General features: G+C 40.5%; 1 protein-coding gene across 1 annotated transcript in view; it reads right to left on the bottom strand.

Annotated features, from left to right (window-relative positions):
- Positions 1–3,439: 3,439 nt before the first annotated feature.
- Positions 3,440–26,727, bottom strand: part of LOC106025035 (liprin-alpha-3-like) — a 65,802-nt gene continuing 42,514 nt past the window's right edge. The window contains exons 12-21 of the mRNA XM_063235126.1: positions 25,909–25,990; positions 25,608–25,808; positions 23,242–23,304; positions 22,721–22,743; positions 18,436–18,615; positions 18,255–18,352; positions 15,599–15,774; positions 15,236–15,304; positions 14,372–14,537; positions 3,440–11,621 (exon numbers count right to left, since the gene is read on the bottom strand). Of these exons, the coding sequence (XP_063091196.1) occupies positions 11,563–11,621; positions 14,372–14,537; positions 15,236–15,304; positions 15,599–15,774; positions 18,255–18,352; positions 18,436–18,615; positions 22,721–22,743; positions 23,242–23,304; positions 25,608–25,808; positions 25,909–25,990 (1,117 nt within the window). The 3' untranslated portion in view covers positions 3,440–11,562. The remainder of the gene's footprint in view (positions 11,622–14,371; positions 14,538–15,235; positions 15,305–15,598; positions 15,775–18,254; positions 18,353–18,435; positions 18,616–22,720; positions 22,744–23,241; positions 23,305–25,607; positions 25,809–25,908; positions 25,991–26,727) is intronic.

The following is a 26,727-nucleotide window of genomic DNA, read 5'->3' as shown; positions in this document are numbered from 1 at the left end:
ACAGTTCTGAAGGTCAGAAGTCCGGCTGAGTGCTCAGTGTGATAGAGCCAGGATGTTGTCAGGATGTGCTCACTCTGAAGAATCTAGGGGGGAATCTGTCCTTTCTACCTTCTAGAGGTGTCCCTGAGCCTTTTCCCCTCATCTTCCTGTCTCCTTGCATTTTATCTCTTCACCCCTCTCCAGGTCACACCTGTGTGTGTGGCCTCCCTGTGCACTGTCCAGATGTCAGCACTGAGAAACCTCAGTTCATAGGAAAGAACAGTGTGATTTTGGGTTACAGAGATTCTGCCTTCCAGTCTTTCAAATTCAGTTAATTATTAAAATTTTCTGTTTTTGAGGAGAGAAAACTTTGTTCCAATATGGAAATAATGTGCTACCGGATTCCATTCATGCATCCAATCTCAATTGGAAATCCGTACCGACTGTTCTTAGAGAGACAGCAAAGAAGGCAGTGAAATTTAAAATTGTGTTTCTATGAAGTGCCCTTTCTTGCCTGCTTGGTGTGCTGGTGTGTAGCTGAAGAACAGATGTGCTGAGTGCTACCAGGTAGAGCACATGTAATGTGGGCATTTCCATGTACAGATGTAGTGGGATGCACCAAGATGAAAGCCTCACCTAAAGTAGAGTTATGCACAGAATTACAACAACAGGAATAACTGATGTACATTCTATAAAATTAAAACACTCATTTTATCTAGAAAACAGATCAAATAGTTTGTGGTGTCCACATTGAAGGAAAGCTCCCTATGAGCATGTGTGACATCTAGAGTATTTATGCAGGGTGCAGGCAGCAGTTAGTCTCAGGTGAGTTTGTGGTGAGTGAACAGAGCGTAACGAGGAATATCAATGGGTGCTGGAACCACCTTAGAGCCAGAATATACTTTTGGACACATAGTTAATCGTGTGGCAAAATCAATAGAAATATATGTTGGAAATGTCACTTTTCATAAATGTAAAATTTATTCCTAACGACCTATCCTTAAAAGAAAAAAAAAAGTTCTGTGATAGTGGCTATGCTGTAACACTGAGTTTTATGGAAGCCCATACAAGGAAACTAATGTATTGAATTACACAGGTCTTTCCTGGAGGAAAATTCCTGTTATTCTCTCTGGCAAACTTTTTCTCATAAAAATGTTGAAGATGTTTTCTCTTGGAGAATTTCGTGGAAATGTTAAGTACTGAGATGGGTAATATTTTCATTTTTAGTTTCATTTACAATTCAAAGAGAATTTGTGTGATCCTTTCTTTCACAGAAGGTAATATTACATACACAGTATTAAATGGAGATGCTGGAGTCTGGCCTTGGGCTCAGATGCACAGTCTACCCAGTGGTCATAGCAGGTGGCCTTGAGAATGTCACTCTAATTGCTGACTCAGCTTTGTTGTGGGTCTCAATGTCCTGATGTTGTCTGAGAGCCAAGTAGAGTAATGTGGGAGCTAAGGTCTTCATTTTCAACCAGAAAATTTCACATCCTGTTTAGGCTGAACTGTGTGTTTCTCTGGCCAGAGGTTTTCTTCCTTGTAGAGGAGGCATGGAGATCACTGCAGATCCGGGTTGAGATCCTCAGCTCTTCATCTTAGCCATTCTTTTAAGTCAATTTATTTTCCCAATGCTATGGCTTTCCATTTGAAGGTAGGAATGATCCATCTCTAGTGTGAAACACAAAATAATGATAATATAAACTCCCCCCCAAACCAAGAAAAATACTGTGGTGTGCTTAAAGTGCTCAGGGATTTGTTTGCCCTGACATAAATGTGTATAAATACAATATGCCTTAGGAGATGCTCCAGGGATGCAGATGGCCATTTAAATTCACAAGAAAGTTTCGAGCTTCTCTGGGTAAACAAGTTCACCATAGGAAGAGGCTCTCCAATGAAATTCCTGAAGATGTTTTTGAACACAATGCAGGGCAACAAAAAAGCAGAAGCAGTGTGACCCAGTCACACAAATAACAGATGAATAATAAACATTAAACCATTGACAAGATTAACAAAACAAATTCACAGATGAACAGACTGACACCAAGAACTAGTTTTACCTTATGACCTACTAGTCTCAGCCAAATTCTTGTTCTGAGAACAAATGAACGTGATTTTAATGTTGTGTCCAACATTTCCAAAGACTCACAAGGGGCACCCCAACAAAAATTGAAACAATCTTACTCGCAAGGATCTGGAGTGCTCCCTCCAAATTAACATCCAGGGGTTTTGGTTTCTCTATGAAAAATAGAGAGACCTCAGAGGCAAGGAAGAACTCTTTGTAGTTCCCCTGAGTAACAATTGCCTCAAAGAGAGACTTGGATCCTATAATCAAGAGACCCCAAATGACGTGGGTTCGTGAACAACAATATAGGAATACAAGTAGCCAAACTGATGAATTTGAAATTTAATTGAGTTCAAGACCACTTGAACCTTTCCCCATTTCAGAGTACAAATAAGTGGCATTGAACTGGAAACTTACAGAGCTTTTAAAATAGAGAACCACAAAAGATATCTTGTTAGAAAAAATTTAGCTACAATTTACATTAATTTTTGGTTGACACCTGCATCCTGCTTCTTTTATTGAGCAGGTTAATTTTTCTCTCGTGGTACAGCTCATTATGCTTCTCTCTTTAGACTTCTACCCTGAGTAATTTGCCATTTTCCTGGGTCAAATACAGGGCACTAGTTAAATGCAGGTGTCTACATGGCATCAGTTATGCCAAGATATAACTATGAAGTGGTTTTCATAAGGGATTGGCTCAGGGTGTAAGGACACTGGGTTTCTTAGTGTTTTTCAGGGTCTGGTGGCTGTGGTTTTCTGTTCCCAGCCTGGACTTCTTTGGTTTCTAAGGTTTTGTGGATGCCTGTCGGGAGACCTGTCCAAAGCTACTGCGAGTCTCCTGGCCCAGTGAAACTTCCTCTGTGATCTTTAGCTTTGTGACGTTGTAGGAAATTGGGCTTGGGGAGAATTCACATGGCTATGTTGGATTTCTTCATCAGTTGAGGTCATCCTGGAGACACCTTCCTTAGGGAGTCCTGGAGGGTTGAGTTGATCCCACAAGGTGCACTGTGCCATCTGGATGAAGTAAACAGTCTCCTCAGGCTTTAACATAAACTTTCATTGCCTGGGGTTTTAAAACTGCAGCTACATTATGTGGAGAAGCAGCCCATTCTGCTCACTGTTGAGCGTCTCTGAGCAAGTGGGCTCAGGAGGCTGCTGTGACTACATTGTGATGCTTGGTAACATCAGATCCCAGTTCTGTTTGGTCAGGTTGCCAAGGAAGTGAGGTGGCATTTTAGGGTTCTGTGCCCCTAGCGGGCTCACCAGTCTAAGCTCCTCCATTGCCCATCTTTCTCTTCCTATTAAATAATCTAGCTACTTACACATTTTGTTGTATCTTATCTTAGTGTACAGGAATAATTTGATCTATATATCATCTGTCTATTACTTTCTTACTTTTGCATTCCTGGAGTTTGTACCGTGTGTCTCCACAATGAATTATAGGTGTATCCTCAGACTGATTTTTTCAGATACACACTGAATATTTCTCTAAGCCACAAGATTGATCAGGTTGGACACTCCCTTGAAATCTTGGCTTAGCTGCCTAGAGTTCTGGAATTACAGCCACACACACCCTCTATTCTTTTTTTCTTTCTTTCTTTCTTTTTTCTTTCTTTTTTTTTTTTTTTTTTTTTGGTCTTTTTCATTTTTATCGGTACCAGGGATCGAACTCATGATCGCCTGCTTGCAAGGCAGGTGCTCACGCTGCTGAGCTAAATGCCCAGCCCCTCACACCCTCTATTCTAATCCAGTGTGCTACTTAGAAACAGCTCAACTAGGATGCCTTTTGGTGATACGAGGCCCTGGTGGTATCTTCACATTTAAGTCAATGTGTGTACATTGACATTTTGTGTGTGGTACGCACAGTGCTGTGGGGTCTTTTCCATTGAAGGAGCATTTTCTCTGAAGATACTGTGCTGGGGATTTACATGTAGACAGTTGTGAAGTTTAGTGTGCTTTTCTTTACTGAGTCTATTTTCATCTCCATTTAACTAGAAAGTAGTGCAACTTTCTAGAAAATTTCACAGTAACTTTCCCTTAGAGATATAAATGTTTGGTTCAGAGTCTTACTTCTGCAGTAGCAGTGGTGGATTCATACCAGTTGGATGCTTTCATGTGCAGAGAGGTGATTAATTATTCATCCTGAGCTAATGAACTTAGTACCAAAGTAGAGTATTCATTTTAGTGACAGAGTGTGTATGTCTGAAAGTAAGACCTAACTGGAAAGAGCTAATGGGAATCAGCCCTTGCTGATCATTGCCTTGGGGATGGCCACTGTTATGAAGATGATGCCTCACTGCTCTCCTGCTTGATTGGTACTCTGCAATGGCAAATAAAGCAGCAATAGGCAGATTTGGACTGTCAACTTTTTTGTTCTTTTTAGGTCTGATTTTCAGGAAAACGTGGAGTCAGGACAGTGTGCGGTGATTGTATGGCAGATATCCTCTGTAATGCCTATAAAACATCACCCCAGTGGTCATAAAGAACACACATGTATGGCATTTAAATCATTTTTCTACTTCTCACAATCAGCCTATGTACTTTGTGTCACCTGTAGGTGTTTACCTTTTCTAGATGCATGTAGTCTGTTCCTTGTTTGAAGAGCAATTCCAATCAGTGAAACTGTGTTAATGATAGGGAATTGACGTAAAGTAGAGTCTCAACCTCCCACATTGTGAGAGAGCAGCCCTGTGCTGAATTCATGAATGGGCAACTTGAAACTCTCGGCTGAATTGAGTCAGCTTGGCTCTTGATATGGAAAGAACACCTGACGATTGTTGCCAACAGCCTCAAAGGAGAACTGGAGAGGAAGATGGTGCTGTTCATTCTCCTTGAGAAACTATTATCGCTGCATTTCCTGATATGAACTTACCTGTCCTCATTGTCAGAGCAGCTCCTGTCCTGTCACTGAGGATGGCTGAGGTTCTTTTCAAGCACCAATCTGCCTATTGCTGCTTTATTTCATAATATGAGTATCCTCAACTTGGCTTCCTGGTTTCAAAGCAGAGGTCTCTCCCTGATGACACTGATCCTTCACTGTGCTGGGAAGGCCTTTCTGGTTTCCACCATTGACCTGTGGTCCATTGAGTGCAGATTCCTGACACAGACTTGCATGAGATATTGTCGTGTCCTCTAAGCTGAACTTATGTGTGGTATTACGTGAGCATAAGCTGAGCATATGTGTGGTCATGGGCTCTAGGTGTTTAGCTGGAGTAGTGTCATGAAGGACAGTGCCATGGGATATAGGCCTTACCTGAGTTCTTTGCATGTCTAGTGTGTGCATGAAACTCCCCCACAGTTTTGCATTGAACTCTTTGGGTGAATATTATAAAATAATCCTCCAAATCCTCATCTAGGCTGAGTTAAATTTCTTCCCTTTCACACCCTGAGTATAAAATCAAATTTTATTGTCTATATAAAGATCTAAAGCCAAATGGGTAGACTGGCCCATGGCTATAATTCCAATTTGAACTTGTGGTCAAATTGGAAAAATTAGCAAGATCATTTTTTTAAAAAAGATTCAAATGCATTGGGGTTGTAGGTCACTGTGAGCAGGCTTCCCCTAGCTTACAAGAGGCTCTGGATTGCATGCCCAGGGCCACCACACAAGGAAAACAAGCTGTAAAGCTACATCTATTACCATGATCACTCATTTGGCAGAAAATTAACCTCACAGTGCAATGAGTATCCTCAGATACTCCAAATAGCAAGTGGATTCATTTCAACAATGCTTTGCTTTTCATCCACTTAGTTGGATCAAAAGAAAACTTTCAAGTCCATTCTAATAAAAGCAAAACCACTCTCAAGTGGTCAGTTTTACAATGATGATGCATTTATAATGACTTAGTGTTTTCTTTCAAAGAAAACTAATTTACAAAATTAAAAGGTAAGACATAGATGTCTTCTGGAGTTTCCTGAGGGTACACGTTATATTAACTGTCACTTGTGTCCAACGATTTGATCACTCAAAATGAAAATTTAGTTGTTTGCACAGTTTCTTTTATAATTCTTTTCTTCAGAATGTTTTTTACAGCTAACAAGTCCACACTCTAGATAGAGCTTGTCAAGTGTGTAGTTTGTACCATTTTCATTCATAGTTGAGTTATCAATTTTTTGGGTCTGTTTTGATATAGGGTGTTGCTATGCAGTTCAGGACGGCCTTGAACTCACTGTTGCTCAGGCTGCCATGGTATTTGCAGTGATCTGCCTGCTTCAGCCTCCCCAGTGCTGTTTTCATGTGGGAGTCACTACACCTGGCTCTATTTTTGAATCTCTAGAATCTCTGACTTTGTGGTCCATGATCCTTAAAGAATCATTGGTAAAGCTATTTAAATTGTGAGTTATTACTATTTTCTTTTACTGGTTTCTTTCTTTTGATTAACTTCTCAATGTTTCTGTAGCTGGTTTGCTCATCATGAATTTCTTAAATGACTCTTTGCCATGGAAATTCTTTATTTCTTCGTAAATTTGGAAATATGTTTTAGTAGGTAATTATTATGTGCATTGATTTATTCTAATTTAATATACTCCTTCAATCTCTCCTGGCCTGATAATCTGTGTTAAGAAATCTGCAGTTATTCTTAGAGGTTTATTTTTAGAAGTTATTTCATATTTCTCTCTAATGGATTTTAGTGTTTTTTCTTTGTTGTGATTTCTTGGATTTTTCCACAATGCAGTGTGGACAGTTTCTTTTCTGGTTGTAGCTACTTGGAGTTTTAAATGCCTCATTATCTGGACATCCATTTCAGTGCCTAGACTTGAAAGTTTTGTGCAGTAATTTGAGGGAATAAGAATTTTAGACCTTACTGTGTTTCTCCAGCCTTTCATTGACCTCTGTGATGCTTAGGTTATATATTTAGAACCATTTGTGTTGGGCAGGGTTGGAGCTCTAATTTTTCCCTTATCAAAGTTGATTAGACTATTTAGAGTCTTTTTATTTTTACAGAAATGTCAGAATCAAAATTTTAATCTATGTGAAAAATGATGTTGACAGTGTGACATGGCATTGTGTTTTATGATCATTTTATTTTCCTCTATTCATTTTTGGTTTCATTCTGAATTTTATTTTTATTAACTGCCAGATAGCTATTGGGGAGGTGTAAAATTTTGAGGCATCTTATTGGCTGGTGTTTCTTTGTTCCTGTGTTTTTCTGCTGAATGTTGTAGGTCAGTTGGGCTAGAAACTTCTGCTAATAGAGATAACGAACATTGAACTGTAAAGAAAGGACAGTTTATGGTAATATCTACCCACAAAGAACATTATAGCATTTAAGACATACTGGCACTGAAACTGGTTTATTTAGAATATGTGTGTTCTCTTGATCCTGCTATGGTAATTCTTATGTATCAAAAAATCTTTCTATTTCTACTCCATTTGTCTCTTACTAGCTGCCAATTGTTGAGGCAGGAACAGAGAACTTTTAGGATTTCTGTGAGATCTGTTGTCATTTCACCATTTTGATTCCCAACTTCATGGATTTGAGTCTTTTCCTTCCTCTTTTTGATAAGGAGTTTTTTTCCATCCTATTTAATCTTTCATAGAAGCAACTATTGCATTCATGGATTTTTGCTTTGATTTCTTAGTTTCCATTTCTTTAATTTCTGTTATGATTTATAATTTCCTCCTTCATATGATCTTCAGCGTTAACATGCTCTTCTCTATCTATAAGCTTGAGGTTCAACAGTAAGTTAATTATTTGAGCTTGTTCTGTTTTCCTGATAAGTATATTCAATGCTAAATATTTCCCTTTTAGGACTACTTTCAGCGTGTCCTGTAATTTCAAGTATGGTTGTACTACTGTTATCTTTTAAGTGTATAAATTGTCCAATTTCTTTGTTAATTTCATCTGTGACACATTGGTTTTTTAGGATGGTGTTATTTAATTTCCATTTGTTTATGGAGCACTTGTGGTTTATCCCTTTTCTCTCAGTCTCTCTCTGTCTCTCTGTCTCTCTGTCTCTGTCTCTGTCTCTCTCTCTCTCTCTCTCTCTTTCTCTCATCCCTTCCTTTCTTTTTATGTATCTGGAATTGCACTCCATACTTTGCACTTGCCAGGCAGGCACTTATGTCTCTGAGCTATATCTGTGTACTAGTTCTTTGGTTTCCTTTGCCATTGATTTCCAATCTCATTGTTATGTGATCTGATAATATGCATGGGATAGTTTCAGTTGAGTTACATATACTTTAGTTTGTTCTATGAGAATATTTTCTATTTAAGAGTATGTCCCAGAAAAAGTGTCAGTGGAGCCCTGTTGTATTTAAGGAACTCATTAGTATTTGTAAAACTATTTCATTTTCTGATAGAGATTTTTTTTATTACTTGGTGTGGTCACCGAGTCAGTTGAGAAGAGAATAATAAGCTCCTGATGTCAGGTACAAGAGAGGAGAGTTGCTGCAAGGTACAGAAAGGCTTGTGTGCTGTAATTGCCTGAGGATGGGGTTAGGCAAGAGGATGGGAAGAACTGGGAATCAAGCTTGATGAACTAAGAAAATGACCTTGAACATCATATTCTGAGGAAATAATGCTACATGTGAGGCATCATATTCTTCACAGCTTCAGTGGTCTGAGGTATTGCAAAGAGATCTACACTTGTTAAACCACATCGCAGAGTGACAGAAACATCCCCACACTCCCACAGCCAGTGTACTTGAGTTTCTGTTAGTTGCCCAGATATCAGTTCCTGCTACTTCTGTTTCTTAGAAACAGCTGGTCACTGTGATGCACAGCTGGTCTTATCAAACATATTACAAAAACCAATCAAAGACAGCCACGGACTCTACCTCTCTACTTCCCGTTTGAAACCCCATAAAAACCTCTCTGCCTGAGTCACAGTGGTAGCTCAGTTCACAAATGCTTTTGATTGTCAATAATTTGGTTTCCAAACAGAAGCATTTGGCAAAATTCTGTTTGTTTACAAACTCTTCATCTGGTGACCAACATGACTGCGGCCATCTATTTTAGACAGATGCAACTGTGGCCATTTTTCCCAGAATCAGGGAACAGATTAAATTTGTCAACTGACGTACCACTGTAGTTAGCCCAAAATATGTCACTAAAAGTGACCATTTAAAAAGATTTCTACACTAGCAACAAAGTCTTTACACTAAAACCATCCATAAATTTAACACAAAATAAAACAAAAAGCCCAAGAGAAACGGGGGACTAAAAGGCAACAGAATGCCTCCAGAATCTCTTAGCTCCATGAAGCCAATCCAGGGGATAGAGAACAGGATAAGCCACACATGAGAATTACTTCAAAGGAGGTTGGAAAACAGATCAGAGAGGTACACAGAGGGACCACAGAAGACATAACGAAGCAGATAATGGAAGTAATAACCAAAGTGATCCAGACGCTTCCAGAAGACACAAATAACAAACTAGCTGAGCTAAACAAAACTATACAAACCATAATGACAAGTTTAGAAAAAAAATTGGAGTCCATAAGAAGGTTAAAATCAGAAATCCAGGTGATTAAAAATTATATTGAAAGTTTGGGCTGCAGAAATGACCAGTGTGAGAACAGAATTTCAGAACTCGAAGGCAGTGGTGCTTTCAGAGACCAACTACACAAACCAACAAGACAACATGAAAAATGGACTCAACCACTGGATGACACAAAAAAGCCTATGAGTAATTGGAAAAAGCGATAAATCAGAAGATAACACTAACAGCATAAAAATATTCACTGAAATAATGGCAGAAAACTCCCCAAATACAGGAAAAGAAACAAGCACACCAATAAGTGGAGGCATGATCAAAAGAGAGCTTATTATACTTTTAGTACCAGAAACCTATCACAGGAGACAAACTCTTAAGTGCTATTACAGAAAAGCAACAAATTACATGGAAAGGTAAACGCATTAAAATTACACCAGACCTCTCAACACAAAACTTCAAGGCCAGGAGGACTGAAGTGTTTTGAGCTCTAAAAGATAACTTCCAAACCTGACTTATGCATCCTGCAAAACTCTCCTTCATAACTGATGCAGACATAAAGTATTTCCATTACAAGAAGACAAGATATTCATGGCCACCAAACCAGCATTACCAAAAAATTTCAACTGACTTGAAGATAACAATCTCTAATTATTGTGCTTTGAAATTTTGTTTGTTTTTCTTTTTTTTCTCTTTAAAGTAAAATAGATTTAAAAAGAAACAAAAATTTTAAGGGTATTTCTGGAAAACAACAATAAAGCCAACAATGTCAATAAATCAAAAAGAATGAATATACCCGGTGTGATGAGCAGTTAAGCAAAAGAAAAAAAAAAAAAAAGGAAAGGAATATCAACAAGAATAAGTCGATAGTTTTCAGTAAAAACTCTCAGTGTGAAATGGTTTCAATTCCCCACCAAAAGACACAGACTGGCAGAACTGATCCAGAAACAAAATCCTATGATACGCAGGAATCAAGAAACACATTTAATTCAAAAAGAAATTCACAGATTAAAGATCAAAAGATGGAAAATAATATTCCACGCAGGAAAAGAGAAAGAAGTAGTGATCCTAACTTTATTTTTTTTATTTAAAAGAAAAAAAAAAGAAAAAACAGTATAATGGTACAAGTAATACAGAATTGCAAAAAAAGGTAAGAAATTATAATAGATTACATATTGTCATCTTAGAAATGGTTGTTCAAGTTACAGTATTAAAGCATACAAAGTGGACATTCAAACAGTGAGACTGCAAACAGTTGTGTTCAGTGATCCAACAAAAATTTAGTAATATGTTCATTTATCTTAACACACCTAAACACACTTGCAGTTGTATCCTTTAGATCACTTTTTTTCTCTGTTTTACAACAAAACCCAAAATGTGTAAATTTTGTAGTGATATTAACTTTAGACAAAGTAGACTTCAAGCCAAAACTAGTCAGAAGAGACAAAGAAAGTCACTACACATAGGTGAAGTGAATAATTCCATAGGAAGGGATGACGATTATAAACACACTGAATAATAACATGCCCAACTTCATAAAACAAATACAGACAGGCAAAGTTAGATAAATATTAACAAATGGTAAAGGAGGATCTCGGTAATAACCCACTGTCAAAAACAGATCATTTGAGAACTGGGCTCCTAAATCAGGCAAGATGCAAGATTGCTCAAGGTGCAATTTATTGTCAGCTTACAAGACAAAAAGTCCTGTTTTTCCAGGATTTACTCAGTGGCACGTGTTTTTCTTTAAAACTGGAGACACAAGGGACACAGGAGAGGGGAGGTAAAAAGATTTAAGATGTCCTAGTACAGGTACCAACTCTCCATGATGAATTTAAGTACAACTAACTTACTAATAAAAATAAAAGTTAACAGAACAAAAATGACACACAGCCCTCTTTATGGTCAGCTAAAAACCAAAATCGCCTTGATGGGTACAGAGCTACTATTTCTGTCATTTTGAAGATCCCCATGTAAATTGGCATGGTCTAAACCCACACTGTTAGCCCTGTTACAGCTTCACCCTGCTGTACAGGGATGATCTCCAGGGATTACGCTGCTCTCTACTCACCAACAGGAGGCTTAACGGGAGGAAGTCCTGACTGTCGCAGAATCCAACTTCTGTGTTTCTGATACACTGCCTGTTCCAACAACCATGAGAGGAAGTGTGCAAAAACAAAGTGCTGTTAGTTTTAACACTTCACACGGGGCACAGGTAAGACACACATCTCCACACCTACAATGGTGTCTACTGAGGAATCCTAAGACTGCCTGGGAGAGTGAGGCAAGAGCATCAGAGGGCTGCCCAGAGTGGTTCTGTCACCACCCAAGGGGACACTGGCACCTAAAATAGCAATAGGGCCCCTTGGAAGTGCAAACCACCTCAGTGTGCACATACAGAGAGGACAACCACCTAACATAGCTACTCTGCAGCTCCTTAAGCCACACTTTGATATAGCAACTGGACTTTTCCTTGTGCCCTACAGCTAGACCTCCAGGAATGAATGGGGTGAATCAGCAGCACGAAGGGGAGGAGGGAACCCCAGCTGCTCTGCAGGCACTGCTCTCAGGGTGGGTTGCAGGCAAAGAGGCACAGCCCAGAGGCCATGGCCAGTGCTTCTCAGAAGACTAAAGCTTGTCTCAGTTTCTACAAAAAAGGATGGAGAACACGGAGGCAGGGGTCCTTGTTTGACAAACACTGGGTGGCTAAACAGGCAGTACAGCCCTGTCACAAACTGGGTAAAGAGCTTGCAACATCTTCTGCAGATATTTACACTCCCAGTTGTACAGTGTTTTGTTTTCCTGCAAGTATACCAGGAATACTTCTTAGCAACATCTTGCCATAGCTCTAGAAAAGACAGATAGCTGGCCGTGTTGGTAAGACTGGGCAGTCATTGTAAACCTTCATTCTAAAGTCTAGGAGACATGCTGTAATTTATCTTATACTCTCCACCTCGCAAGTCATTTGTAACAGTCCACCTTCTTACCAATGTGGCATAGACATCTTCTATGTAATTTACCCTGACAACTTTTTCTATTCAATCCATTTAAATTTAGTGTTACACAGTTTGCCTGCACATGCCTGTAATCCTAGCACTCTGGGAGGTTGAGGCAGGAAAACTCCAAGTTCAAACCAGGCCTGGACAATTTAACAAGACCCTTTCTGGATAATAAAAGAAGGGGTGATGTGTAGTACAGGTAGAAGGCTCCCTCCCCAGTACCACCCCAAACCCCAAAACAACAACCACAACCACAAAAATGCCTCCAAAAAAACAAATCAACAACAAACAGACTCATTAATACTACCCTTTATTTTTGTTTTGTTTTGTTGAAACAAGGTCTCCCTGTGTAGTTCACACTGGCCCTACAATCCCTGTGAATTCGAGGCTGGTACTGAGCTCTCAGCAACCTTCCTGCCTTAGCTTCCCCAGTGCCGGGATTACAGGTGATCTCCACACCCAGCTATGTTAATATTGCTTGCAATGTTCAGAGAGAAAATGTGATTCTTATAGTGAAACAGAAATTGAAGGTACAGGGAAAACAACAGAGTACTCATTTAGACTATTTAGTAAGCCAATGGAAATTAAGCTCAAGGCCCGTCACAGCTTACTTACTTATCTATTTTATTTATGATACAAGGTCTTCCTATGAAGCTCAGTATAGCCTTAACCTGGATTTATGATTCACATACATCTCAGATTCATGATTTTCCTGCCTGAGCCTCCCAAGTACTGGAATTACAGGCATGCACTTCCATGCCTTGCCAACATTTGTAAGACACCTTGAGGGAGAAAGTGTTAATTCTTAAGAACTTACTAGTTAAAAGACACACTGGAAAGTGTTCAGCTTTAAAAAGTTTATATAAATGTATTTTTCTCTGATTTTCATACAGGCAAGAAAGAGAAAAAAGGAAAACTACCTACACAGGGGGCTAACAACAGGAAACTTGTAACAACCCCACTGGTACAGTTTATACAGCACAACCATGTACATCAGGAATGAGAAGGAATGAAGTCTCCACCTAACACTGAGATTGTCAGCAATGCACGAGGCTCAGGACTCCATCAGCTTCACCCACATGACACATTGAAGCATCAAAATCACATTACTATGATGCCCAAGTTACAGATATGGAAACTGAGGCACAGCACAGCTGCATGACTTGCTCAAGGTCATGTCCCTGCTACCACAAGAGCTGGATGTGGATGTGGGCTCTCTCAGGACCCTATCAGTGCCTTTTACTAGGTGGGCAGGACTGTCAGGGACTCAAGGTCTCCTCTCAGCCAACTGCACTCTTCAGTCAGCAGTTACATAAGGGCCATCCCGACTGCACTGGAAAGGTCAATGCCTTGCCATCTCTCACTGAGAAGGCAGCAGGGCTGCCCTAGCGGTCTCCACAAGGCTTCTGCCTTCTTCCCTGTCCCTCTTCAGGTGGCACAAGGTAAGTATATGGAAAGATAACACTGGAGGGAAGGGAAAAGGAAAGACAGAGTTGGCAGAAGCTGGAAGTTGTGAGCTAAAGTTTACTCTGCCATTTCTTCTAGTGTGGAGAGAAGTCCCAAGTGTCACACTGCAATTTTCCTGGCAAGCCAGTGCTGCCTGCCACACACTGCACCCCACAGGTGCATCAGCCTCAGCCCTGAGAGCACAGATGGGTGCTCCACTTTATTAGTTGGGCAAGGATGCTAAGGTTCAACCAGACAGATTTTTTAAAAATTCTATTATTGTTGTTAACCATTTTCCAACAAATGTTAGGGCTAATCCTGAACCATTGACACCTGGGCATGCAACCAAACTCAGATGCTTTGTAACACATACAATGGCCACTCTAGGTAATTATTAGCGCGCACATGCTCCCAGCCAGTGTTGCATTACATGGCCCACCACATACCATCCATCTGGATCTCATTGGGCTGCACAGAGTGGGAAGACTTGGAAGAAGAGACTCGGAAGTTTGCAGGGAGTGTCTCTGATGACCCAGTTGCCACGCCATGAATGGCCTTTTCTCTAACCTTCTCTCTCCATGAAGGTGCTCTCCTAAAGTGTTTGTCATGCTCCTGGCAAATGAAAACACAGAACAGGCACACTCTAATAAAGATAACTGTCCTTCAGAAGGACTCCTAAGCCCCTGACTGTTTTGCTTTACTTAGCCTTTCCTGGTGACCTTCCAATGTGCTGCACACACTGGAACTTCAGTGTGAGAGGAAACATGATTACATTCCTGCTGGGCCCCAACTGGAGAAACGAGGGCAGTCCTGGGCACCAGGGATGTGATTTTCTCACCCATCAGAATATTTTATTTCTTACTGTGGACAAGCTCTTGCCTGCTATATAATGTACTTTTATTTATTTTCAAAATATTCTGGCTACAAATAATCCAACAAATGCTTTGCTTCCAGATTCAGCTTCCATCTTCTTTGTGAAAATCAAGTACTCTTGGAGCTCACTGAAGACAATCGTAATGTATGGCAACAGGTTAGTTATGATTTAGCATGAGGGGAAATTTAATATACTTTTGAAAGAAACCTTCCAAACAGAAGAACTGGGGCAGGACAGTCAGCTGTCACCAAAACACAACTTAAGACTTTGATCGCAGGCTGCAATCTGTTTGACAATATAGAAATAATTTTTGAAGGTTGCCAAAAATTAAGTAGTGGACCAAGAGCAAGGATCAGTAGTAGAGCACTCAACTGGCATATGTGAAGCCCTGAGGTTGATTCCTAGCAGTGAGAGGAGAAAAAAGCTGAAAACTTACAACATCAAAACGTCTGACAGTCCCAAGGACCAAAAGGTCGGCAAATTCTTTGTCCAAGACATTTCGAGCCTGAAGTAACAAAACAACAACTAAATATATCTGAAGGATGTTACACATTACAATTTTTTAAAACAAAGACTTCAAAGACTCACATGCTTGCAACACAAACTGGAAAGAAAAGATAGTGAAAAATCAAGCATTTGCTTATTTTGAACTACCATATTATAGATTAGTTATGGAAAGTGATTACTAGTTGTCTAGAGTTAAATTTTCTCTCCATTCAAATGAAAAATAAGTATTCTAGAACCACAGAAAAACCGAACACTGTGGCTAAGCAGACAGAGGCACAGACTCCGTTGTCACCTTTCTGTTCTCTGTCGGGATCTGTAACAACAGGGCCAATGTGTTGTAATCGAAGGCTTCATCTAAGGCCAGCTGTGCGCCATGAACCCCACTCTCTATGAGGTTGTTTGCATATTCTTTAAGGCCAATGGATATGACCCAGCGAATCACTCGATCATTGCTCCAAACAAGCACATCTGTGAAAGAACAAAACAACTGTAAATGTGGCTTCAGAAAACCTCTTCATCATACATGTCCTGCAATGCAGGGGAAAGATTCCTAGCATGGATCTTGATCCCTCAGCTCCTGAAAATGGACTCCACACTCACAAATACTGACAGACACACACCTAGACACAGCTGTTTTGGTTCTGCCTCATTCTAATAAAAACTTTCCCTTTAGAAGCCTCCCCTAGTGCACTCAGGTGTCACAGTAAGATTGTGGATAGGATATATTCAGGGAACAATACAGCATGATTGGCTGAGGATGTAGCTTGGTGGCAGATCACTTGCCTAGTATGTACAAGGCCTGGGGTTCAATCCTAAGACTGCAAAAACATCAGGCTGAGGGTCAGAGTCAGACCTAGCACGTATAAGCATGTTTCCTACACAGACCCCAGAGTCTCCTGAAATGCTTCTCCATCATGAAAGGGGCAGATACCATGACAGTTCAGATACCTTGCTGAGTTCAACACAAACTCTTTGCTTCTGACCTTCTGACCTTCGTTTTCTTTTACTTTTTCTTGTTGTTGTACTGGGAATCAAACTCAGAGCCTTGTGCTTACCAGGTAGGTGCTAAGCCACTGAGCCATACCCCAGCCCCTGTGCTTCTGAAGCTTTGGTCATATCAACATCTTAATATATTACAAAGAAAGAATTTTAAAGACATTCCAGCATATTAGATTTTGGCAATCGTATATCATACAAAGATAATTATTAAATGTATTCTATTACAGACCAAAAAATTGCCACTCCGTAAAAATATATCTGACCACCAATCTTTTCAAAGACTGCTTTTGCCAACTGACAAAATATGGAGAGGGGATATAGAAAACAAATTAAATGGATTAATACATTTCATGTCTGATTTTTTTTCTCAACTTTGTTTTGGTACCAGGGATCAAACTCATGACCTTGCACTTGCCAGGCAGCCGCTCTGTTGTTGAGCTATATCCCCGGCCATGACTTTCTTTTCTAAATAGACCTCAACGTATTCTTTGTTTTAAAAGAATTAAAACCCAGGCCTTGCACAGACTAGGCAAGTGTCCTACCACAGGGCTACATCCCTGGCCAATAGATAATCCTTTATTTTATTTAGAAAAAGACATCAGAATGAGGATGAAAATAACAGAACCACGATGCAGCCTGAATGAATCAACTATGGAAGGCTTGACACAGTGCTTGATCATTATTCAGTAAGTCTCATTTCTTCTCATCACTGCAGTGCTATTAGTAACTACCGAGAATTCTGAGAGACTCTCGTGAGCATGACATTCAGTGTTGTCTTCAGAGAAAATGCCTGTCCCTGTCATACTGAGGGGGCTGCCATGCCCTCTCCTACCTCCTGGCCTGTTTCTGACATGTCTTTCCTTTGCCCACAGGACACTCTGTGGTTTCTGTAAGGACTGCAATCCAAGTTAGTATGGGTGCTGTGGCAGGAGGGTCACAGGTGTAATCCCAGACCAGGGTACTTAGTGAAATTCTGTCTCAAAATAAATAAATAAATTACAAAATTATGGGTGCTAGGCTATTGGTTGCCTTGACCTCTCCCTCCCTCTGGGAGCAGAACTGTGTGCCCTGCATGCTGCCACAGGCCTTAGAAAAAGCTCCCAAAGCTGTAGTTTTAACCTCTATCCAGTAAGCAAAAGGCAGTGGCTTGTTTGCCTTGCTCTGATCTAATAGCATAAGGCAGCATCTCTGAGAGAGCGTATACAGTGTACAACAACAAAAGGAAAACTACATGAAAGAATGCCAGCACCAAGAGGGTAGCCTACAGACTGAGATAAGCACACACTGTCTCAGGGCACCCCTTTTCATCCCTCCTCTTGTTATCATGCCAAGCCAGTTGTTTCCACTTAAAAGTCTTCCCTGATTTATTTTTTTGTGGTACTAGAGACAGAAGCCAGAGCCCTGAGCATGCTAGGCAAGTCTTTTTTCACTGAACTACATTCTTAGCACCCCTAATTTTCAAATCTAGTTTTAGTGTTCTGAGACAGGGTCTCACTAAATTGCCAGGTCGGCCCTGAATTTGTGATCTTCCTGCCTTAGTATTCTTAGTAGCTGGAACTGTAATTTGTGTAATTCCCAGATAAATGTATGATTATTTTGTGCTTTTTTTTTTTCAGTCCTAGGGATCAAACCCAGGGCAATGCAAGTGGTAAGCAAGTGCCTTATCACTAAGCCCTTGATTTCTTTTTGAGGTACTCAGGAATAAACACAGGGATTTGCACTGAGCTGCATCTCTAGCCCTGTTATACTTTTCATTTTGAGAGAAGGTTTCACGGAGTCCAAGCTGCCTGGGCTAGGCTTGTGACTCTGCTGCTATATCCTCCCAGAGTGCTAGGATTGCAGGTATGTGCCAGCTCAGCTGGCTGCTATACTTTTTCAAACAGGCAATCACCCAGGCTGCCTGGGAGGCAGCAGGCATGTGCTGCATCCATCCGGCATAATGTACTTGCCTTTAACTACATGCTGACTTTCTTCTCTTCTTCTTTCCAGTTCTTTACGATCATAATTTAACCTTTTCAGGCACATAAGTCCACACTGGAAGCTGTTCCTATTTACAAAATAAGGGGTTATTTTACAGTGGCAATGTGAAGTCTCTTGATCCGTTAGGAAGAACCACTTGCACTGCCTCACCTGTGAAAACTGTCAACCATTTTCAGCCGCCCCCGCAGGTCTTTCCTGGTCAGGTGGTCCAGCATCCGAGCATCCACAAGGCACTCCATGAAATAGCTTCGGTACTGAGGTAGGCCCAGGCTGGGCAGCCACTCATTGCCAATCCACTCGTGGTCCATGTCCCCATATGCAAGTGTCTGATTTCAACAAATGAGTGACATCAGTTCAGATTTTTAATCTAGACACCATTCTTAAAGGCTAAATGAATGACAACATTGCTTTTCATAATTTCTAAATATTTGATCTCCCATTCCTACCTTTTCAAATTCCTAAAGTTTTATCCAACAGAAATCATATTGGCAAAATTTTATGACTCATTTAGGACAATTTACCAAGCTATAGAAAAATCATACCTGTCTATAAATTCCTTTTCTGAATTAGTTTTCAATATAATAATATAGGAATAAAGAATGATCATGACTCATGAACAAGTTTGAAGAATCAATTCAAATCATCTCAAATGAGCTCTAGCTGGTTTTGATTTTATTTTTAATACTTTGTCTTCCTAAATGACAAGTGTATTTGAAAATCAGGAAAAGTAAATTTAAAATGATAAATGAACAACTAATGAGACTAAGAACAAAAACAGAAAAATACAATTAAATTTAGAAGACTTCAACACTCCTCTCTTAACAACTGGTTCAATGTGCCAATCAAAAAACCAAAAAGGACTAAGAAAAGGAAAACAATCAGGAAGGCTACGGACAAAAACAATACTGTCAATCAATCTGACCCAGATATAACTTACACTTTTTCCTTTCTTTTTTTTGGGGGGGGGGTTACTGGGAATTGAACTCAGGACCTCATGCTTGCAAGGCAGGTGCTGCACCACTGAGCTAAATCCCCAGCCCCTCCCCACAACCTTTAAAGACAGAGATTCCCATTATATTACCAGGATTGAGTGCAGTGGCTATGCACAAGCACTCCCTATGCAAAGAGATATTGATGCCACTCTTAGTATGATGTCCATCTTAGTTTAATGCCCAATTGTCATAGGACATTATAACAGCCAACTTCTGGGCTCAGTCTCTTGAGTTTTGGCAACTACAGGGGTGCATCATCACATCTGGCTTCAGGACGTACTTTTTTGTGGTGTGGTATGGTGGTGCATGCCTGTAAACCCAGCACTCAGGAGGCTGAGACAAAAGTATTTCGAGTTTGGGACTAGTCTGCACTACACCAAAAATAAGGAATCATGGTAAGTAGGTTTACTGACTCAGGAATAGGTTGGTTCACCAACTGAGGAGGAAAAAAAAAATCAATGAAATTTGCCCAATTACGAGATCAGCAAAGAAAGCCATGTCTCATAATACCTTATGTGGCACAAGATCCATCATTCAGTTATGAAACTCAGCATTCTAGGACGAAAGACCCACCGCCTCAATCTATTAAGGGTCATCTACCAAAAGCCTGCAGCTAAAAACCTCACAATGAGGGACCAAATGTCTCCCTGAACGGAAAGAAGCACAAGGGGTGTCCACTGTCACCGTTTATGTTTGCCTGTGCTGGAGACCTGGCCACTGTAATGGCAGGAAAAACATAAAAATGGCATGAGTTGAGAAAGACATAAACCTCTCTTTATTAGTAAATGACACAATTATCATTGTTGAAAAAGTCTATGAAATAGCTATTAGGGTTTATACATGAATTTAGCAAAGCTGCTGAATATACAATGAATACACAAAAATTAACATTTCTAAATATACAAAATGAACTGGAAATTGAGATTTTAGAAGTATCTTATATAATGGCACTAAACTGCATAAAATCCTTAGCAACCAATTCAACAGAATATGTCCAAGGTCTGTACAATGAAAAATAGACATGATATACAACCACTTCACAGAGAATGGTTCGTTATGCTCTCCAGCTAAGGAAGATTAAATTACATTCACAGGAATCCTAAGGTACATTGAGGAATCCTTTAAAATAAAAACTATCCATTCCCATCCATCCTCTCCTGGCTTGAACTCAGGGTTTCATACCTGCTAGGCAAGCACTCTAACCTGAGCTACATCCCCAACCCCTTACAACAGGGTCTCACTAGGCCCAGGCTGGTCTCTAAGTTGATATCTTCCAGCCTCAGCCTCCTGAGTTCTGGGATTACAGTCATAAACCACCATGCATGGCCTCCATGTTTGGTTTAGAACAATGGATTCCACTCTAGTATTTTATTTGTTCCAGTCAAGATACAAGGGATGGCTCAGCTAAGAGGAATGTTCCAATTCTAACAGAAAAGATTTCATAACTTTCTTTAAATGATGAGTGACAAATATACCACTATGGTAACCATTAAGATACCTAACAATGTTACCATGATGCAGTCCTTTGAGTCATACTTTCATGGGCCTGGGATTCACAGCCTGAATATTTGATGTTTTCTGGCCTGCTGACTATGCTCTCTTCTAATGAGTAGAAGAAATCTTCCAAATAAAAAGCTGTGCGGAAGCAAACCCTCCATATCTCTGTTTACTACTTTTGCAGTTGCTGATAATGCAGATTCTGACAGCTCAGACTCAGTTTGAGGGAGAGCCTCCTCCTCTCCCTGGCTGCCACCACAGCCTTCTGAAGAAGTGTGCAAAGGGACCTCATGCTCCAAGCATGGACAAGTCATGCTCAGTCTCAAGGTCAGTAAAATGCGAGCTCCATGAGAGTGGGACTGCAGCTGTCCTGCTCATTAATGGCTCCTGGCAGCTGGCACAGCCTTCTTACACAGCCAGTCATATCTTACATCTGATATGCGAACAGTTCTGACCACACTTGAGTGTTCCTTCCAAAGCTCAGTCAGGAGTGAGGCCACCCAGTGCCAGCACGGGCAAAGCACAATGCTTTGTGCTAGCATAGCTCTGTCCTAGCAGCTCTGTCTGGGAAAGGATGGTGGCAAAGTGCACCAAGCTTCTGCAGAACATTGCATGTGGGGTAAATCTGGAATCTTCTGCATGGGCCCCTTTTATATGGTCACTGCAAAAAGCAAATGTTAAGCTTGTTCAACTACACTTTATGTCTCTGATGCTATTTCATATTGAAGTGGTGACCATATTCTACTTTGTCTTTTGGAATATATTGAAACTTACGTAATTATGAAATGCACTGCTTAATTCACTGATGGTCATTGTTGGTCCTGTAGAGAGACCTCTAACTAGGTGAATTTAAGTGATTCTAGAGGCAGGGAGTATCTAAACCCAGGGAGGGAAACCCAGTTAGTAGCTATTCTCTTTCTTCTTAGTTTTTGTTTCTAAACTTTTTGTAATTTTGAGACAGGATTTTACTATGTAGTTTAGGCTGACCTTGAACTCACTATGTAGCCTATGCTGGTCTCAAATTTGCAACAAACATGCTTGATCAACCTCCCAAGTCCTGGGATGACCCATATGTGTCACCAAGTTCCACCTCTCTTTTTTTCAAATGAACAAACAAAACAAACAACCAAGTGCTATAACTGAACAACCTTTAGAAATGCAAACAGAAGCAACTGTTTCAAGCATCATCTTGGAATCAGCAAATTCTAATCTTAACTCATTTATACTTGCTTTCAGACATATGCTAACTCTTCTGAGCCCCCGAATACCGTGCCCCTGGGAAAAGCTGAAGAACTACAAGTCCCCTGGTACTGCACTGTGCCCACCAAAGACCCAAGAGGGCAGAGGGATGCTGGGAATTTAACCAAGTCATCTGACTCAGACACTGTAAAACATGGGGCAGAGCTTTCTGTGTAGTGAAGAGTTAGGCAGCTGAAATTCAATCTCTGTGAAGTGATAAGCCTTAATTTCTGAGAACTCCATTACTAAGATCTTTAACTCAACACAGTAGGGCAGTACTTAGTCAAATAACAATATAAAGACATAGAGGGAAAGGCCCCGTGCCAACTTTCAGGTTTAGAAGTGTATTTCATGATTTTTTTCAGCAGTACATTTTAGAACAAAACTAACCCAGCAACGAACTACATGTACATAAACTCAGGAGTTGCCTAAACCAGGGGACTTTGTATAAAAGATTCTATTCATAAATAAAACAACCTTCGTTCAAAGTAATTTCCATGATCCCATATGGGAAATGTTCAAAATTATCCATGAGATGTAATCTTTAATCCTGTGATTTATTTGATTACATTCTTCAAGTCATTAATGATACTATGAATAAATTAAGGTGTGAAAAACACCTACTAAAGCAGGTCACACAAGTTTACATCCTCAATTGCTTTTTGTTGCTACAGAGTGAAGAAATATTATAGAAAGACTCCAACCTTATCCAGCTTCCCTCCTCATCTTCCTGATGTTAGGTTGTTAGGAATGTAAAAGAACATAACTATTAGTATTAGTGAACTTTAGTAGTGTAAGCAAATTAATTCTGCAGGGAACATGCACCTTGACTGAGTGAAAAACATTCAAAATATCAATGCCTCATGCAAAAACTCATGAAAATCCAAGAATTTCAATTTTCCATGCAAGGAGCAGACTTTTTCCATGCCAACTAACCTCATACAGTAGACTGTTGGTGTTAGACAACCACAACGCAGTGCTCAATGGAGGTCTCTCCAAAAGGAGAAGCAAATTACATCTTCTCTAAATGGGGCAAATCTATAAACTAAATTCTTGTAAAAATCTAAAAAATGCAAATATGACTATACGCTATGAGCTAATAACCTAAAAAGAACACATTATATTTGAAACAAATGCAAATTAACTTTTGTTTTCAACAAAAGACAAAGGGCCCTTTGGTCTGGAGTAGGAAACCCACTTTGGAACATGAGCTGCAGGGCTGACTGACCATCTGAGATGTGGCTGCGAGTGTTTCCATCTCTTCATGTGTTAACCAGACATTTCCTGTGGTCTAAGGTGACCCCAGTGCACCAGCCACATCCAGGGCAAGGGAAGCATGACAGAAAGGAGAAGGACGCACATATGAGCCACAGGCACAGTAAGGAGCCACGAGGCAAAGGTCACTCTTTGCACATTTTCATTTCAGGCACCCACAGAGAAAGCCAGAGATCATTAACACAGGCTCATCCTCTTTTAAACAATAACAGTGTGGTCGGAATATAAGGAGAACAGCACACAATTTCCAGATCACATGCTTAAAAGTATGGATGAGAACATACTTTATATTTCTGAAAAGTTACTTTCCCCAGTAACTGATGATTCAATAGACAGTATTTTCAATAGTCTCACCATGTTGGAGGTATAGCTCATGATAGGGTTTTTGCCTGGCTCTCCCAAAGCACTAGGTTTAAGCCTCAGTACAGCAAAACAAAAGAATAAAACAAAACACACAGAAAGCAGTCTCACCCCAACACAGGCTAACAACAGGATGCTCTGGCCTTGGCTTCCTGTGGCTGCTTTCAGCAGATGATCCAAAGCCAGAGGAAGCCCAGGAGGCCAGGGCACAAGATAGTGAGCACAGGAGAGCCAAACAATGCAAACACCAAAAACAAAGCACTTGTCACCATCTGAGTCAAACCTGAGACTGATGGCCACTCTGCTAGCCCACTGTAAGCTCCCCAAGAACAGCAATTTCTGTGTTTGTAACTGGTGATATGGAGAGTCTTTCTGATGTGAGGTCTAGTCCTTGCCAATAGTTCAACTGAATCACAGAAGCTCCCTTTTGAAAGAGGGTTCTTAAAAGCTTTGAAAAAGCCATGCAGCATCTTCATTTCTACAAAGCCCACATTAATGTGGAAATAGCTGCAGAACAGACTGATACTGGTTACAAAACATTCCACCAAGGGAAAGTGTTCTTTGGCCATACGTTAAAAAAAAAAAAAGGCTTATTGTTCATTTTCATAATTCTCTAACAACAAAATCTTCACACTTTTTTGTGTATAAAGTTACTGTAGGCAGACCTTGCTCTGCTGCTCAGAAGGATGTCTACACAGCTCTAAGAGTTTGTTGAACATCTAAATGAAAAACCCCTGAACTTTGCAACTTAAGAGCTGGCCTGCTCTTCCCTTCTAATAACCACCAATGTTTCATCAGAAGAGTCACCAGGAAGCTCTTTGAGGGCTCTTCACTACTCCCCAAGTGGACAGCATCTTTGTGAGCACAGGCATGGTTGGACAGACACATGCAGCTCCCAAGACCCAGAGCACCTGCTGGTGCCGTGACACACAACCACAGTGCATCTAGGAAACTCGGCATTTTTCCTCCTTTAGTTCTTGTAGGGAAAAAAAGACATCCACAAAGAAGAGAAGCTTAGAACTGTCCAGGAACCAGTGGATTTCTGGGAGGTGACCACCCCTTGTTAGCATGTCAACTGTATGTCAGTGGCACCTCTGGACTGCCACAAATTACAGTTACTCTGTAAGTCCCGCCTATATGTGCAGTGATGCAGATGCACTCACACGCACAAGACTGAAGGAAAGAAGCCACACACAACAAAGTAAAGGCAGCCCAACCTAGTTTATAGCCAAGGGGCCATAGCCAGGTGCTTATTTATGCCCGGGGATTGTATGCAAGGGTTTATACATTCCTGGGCTTATCTGTATATTTTGCTACCTGTATACTTGAAGAAAAACAATATTTTCCGCATATAATTTGCTTAGCAAGTACCTTTATATACCGTACAAGTACTAATTATTGTTTGAACTATGAAATAGAAATCAAAGTTCAAGGATGAAATGCTACTTAAAATGTTAACTTTTCCTTCCTCAAGAGGTCCTTACACTTACTCAGTTTTGATAAATTCATACGTACATTTGTGACAATCAATTTTCTACCTTTCAAAAAGCCTTCTTTCTTAAAGAAGGCCTTTCTAACCAAGTTTTATTCATTTATTTAATTATTTATTTTTTGGTCTTTTCTGAAACGGGATCTCATTACTCAGTTCAAGCTGCTCACACTGTAACCCACTGGCCTAGAACTCACAGTGATCCTCCCACCTCAGCCTTCTGAGTGCTGGAACTACAGGCATGTGCCACCACACCTGGCTTTAACCACACTTTTACACAAGCAGTTCACACATTTTCTTTGGATCACTCAACCCCTCCAAGTTAGGGGTTGTACTATGCTTTCCTGAAATTTTAAGTTGAAACCACCCTGTATGATTAGGAAGCAGCACGGAAACATTAGCAGGCTACTGCTTTTGTGGGCTCTGCCTTCCTCCTCCACAGAGGGCACACAGAGCCTCTGTGAACATACCTTTTTCAATGTGGGTGGAGCCGAAGGGCTGGTGAGCCACAGGGTTTCCTGGATGGCCAGCCGCAGCTTCAGTCTGTGCAGAGGGTGGCTGATGCCAATCTCTTGCTGGATCTGTCTGTCTGACAGAGCTGACATGATGGCCCCACTTTTCACATTTGCTCTGCAGGCAGCCACATAGCAAGCAGGCATCCCAACCCAGAGCTAGAAAGAAGAATGAAAAGACCAGAACATCAGGTAGAGACAGGAGATGCATGACAAGCTTGTGTCATGTAGCATAGGTCTCTGTAGTAAAGGGATGTACCTCCAGCCATTCAACCACGGTTGGCCCGTCCCACTGTGAAAATGGTAAGCCTTGCCTCTGGGCTTCCTCCAGCAACTCAGGCCTGTGAAAAAGAAGACATTCAAATTAAAGAAGCACTGTTACACATCCAACAAGTTAATGGAACAGTCTCTGAGCATTTTCAAAAGTATAACACATATTCTCAGTTCCTTTTATCTTCTACAGTTTTAATGTTATTAACATCATCCTTGTAATGACAGTCACACACATACTATGGAGAACGCCTGAGTAAATAAAAAATGCTACAGAGTTCTCTTGATTCCCAGTCAAATCACCATTACTTCAGAGAATTGAAGAATTACTACCAACTTATAAAACTCAAGCAGAATTTTCATATCCAAGGTAGTAAGACAATTAGGGGAAAACATGAAACCCTACTTCAACAATGAAGAAACAGTATCTAGGAAGAGGAAACCACACCTCAGTTGAGACATCAGTGCCTAATTTTGTGAGAGACTTTAAAAAACAGTGTTTTTGGGGGGTGGTTGTGGTTTGGGGAATGTTGAGACAAAGTCTTGCTATGTATGTAGTCCAGGTTGGCCTCAAACTCTGTGTAACCAGTCTCCCCCAGTGCTTGGATTATAGATGTGTTTCATACTCCCAGCTGTAATGCAGACTTTTAACCACAAAAAGATTATCGTCTAATACAGCAAACAAGTAACAGAGGACAGTTTCTATTGTACACTGCTCTTTAAGTAAACGGGTACTTGATAAGTCACTGGGTCATTCTGTGGTTTTAACCCATTGATCTCTTCTTTAGCCAGCCATTCAACACCTCCT

Source organism: Cavia porcellus, unplaced genomic scaffold, assembly GCF_034190915.1.
Source record: "Cavia porcellus strain 051 isolate PalLab524CR breed Dunkin Hartley unplaced genomic scaffold, mCavPor4.1 scaffold_25, whole genome shotgun sequence".
Taxonomy (NCBI): domain Eukaryota; kingdom Metazoa; phylum Chordata; class Mammalia; order Rodentia; family Caviidae; genus Cavia; species Cavia porcellus.
This window is presented reverse-complemented; position numbering and strand designations above follow the sequence as displayed.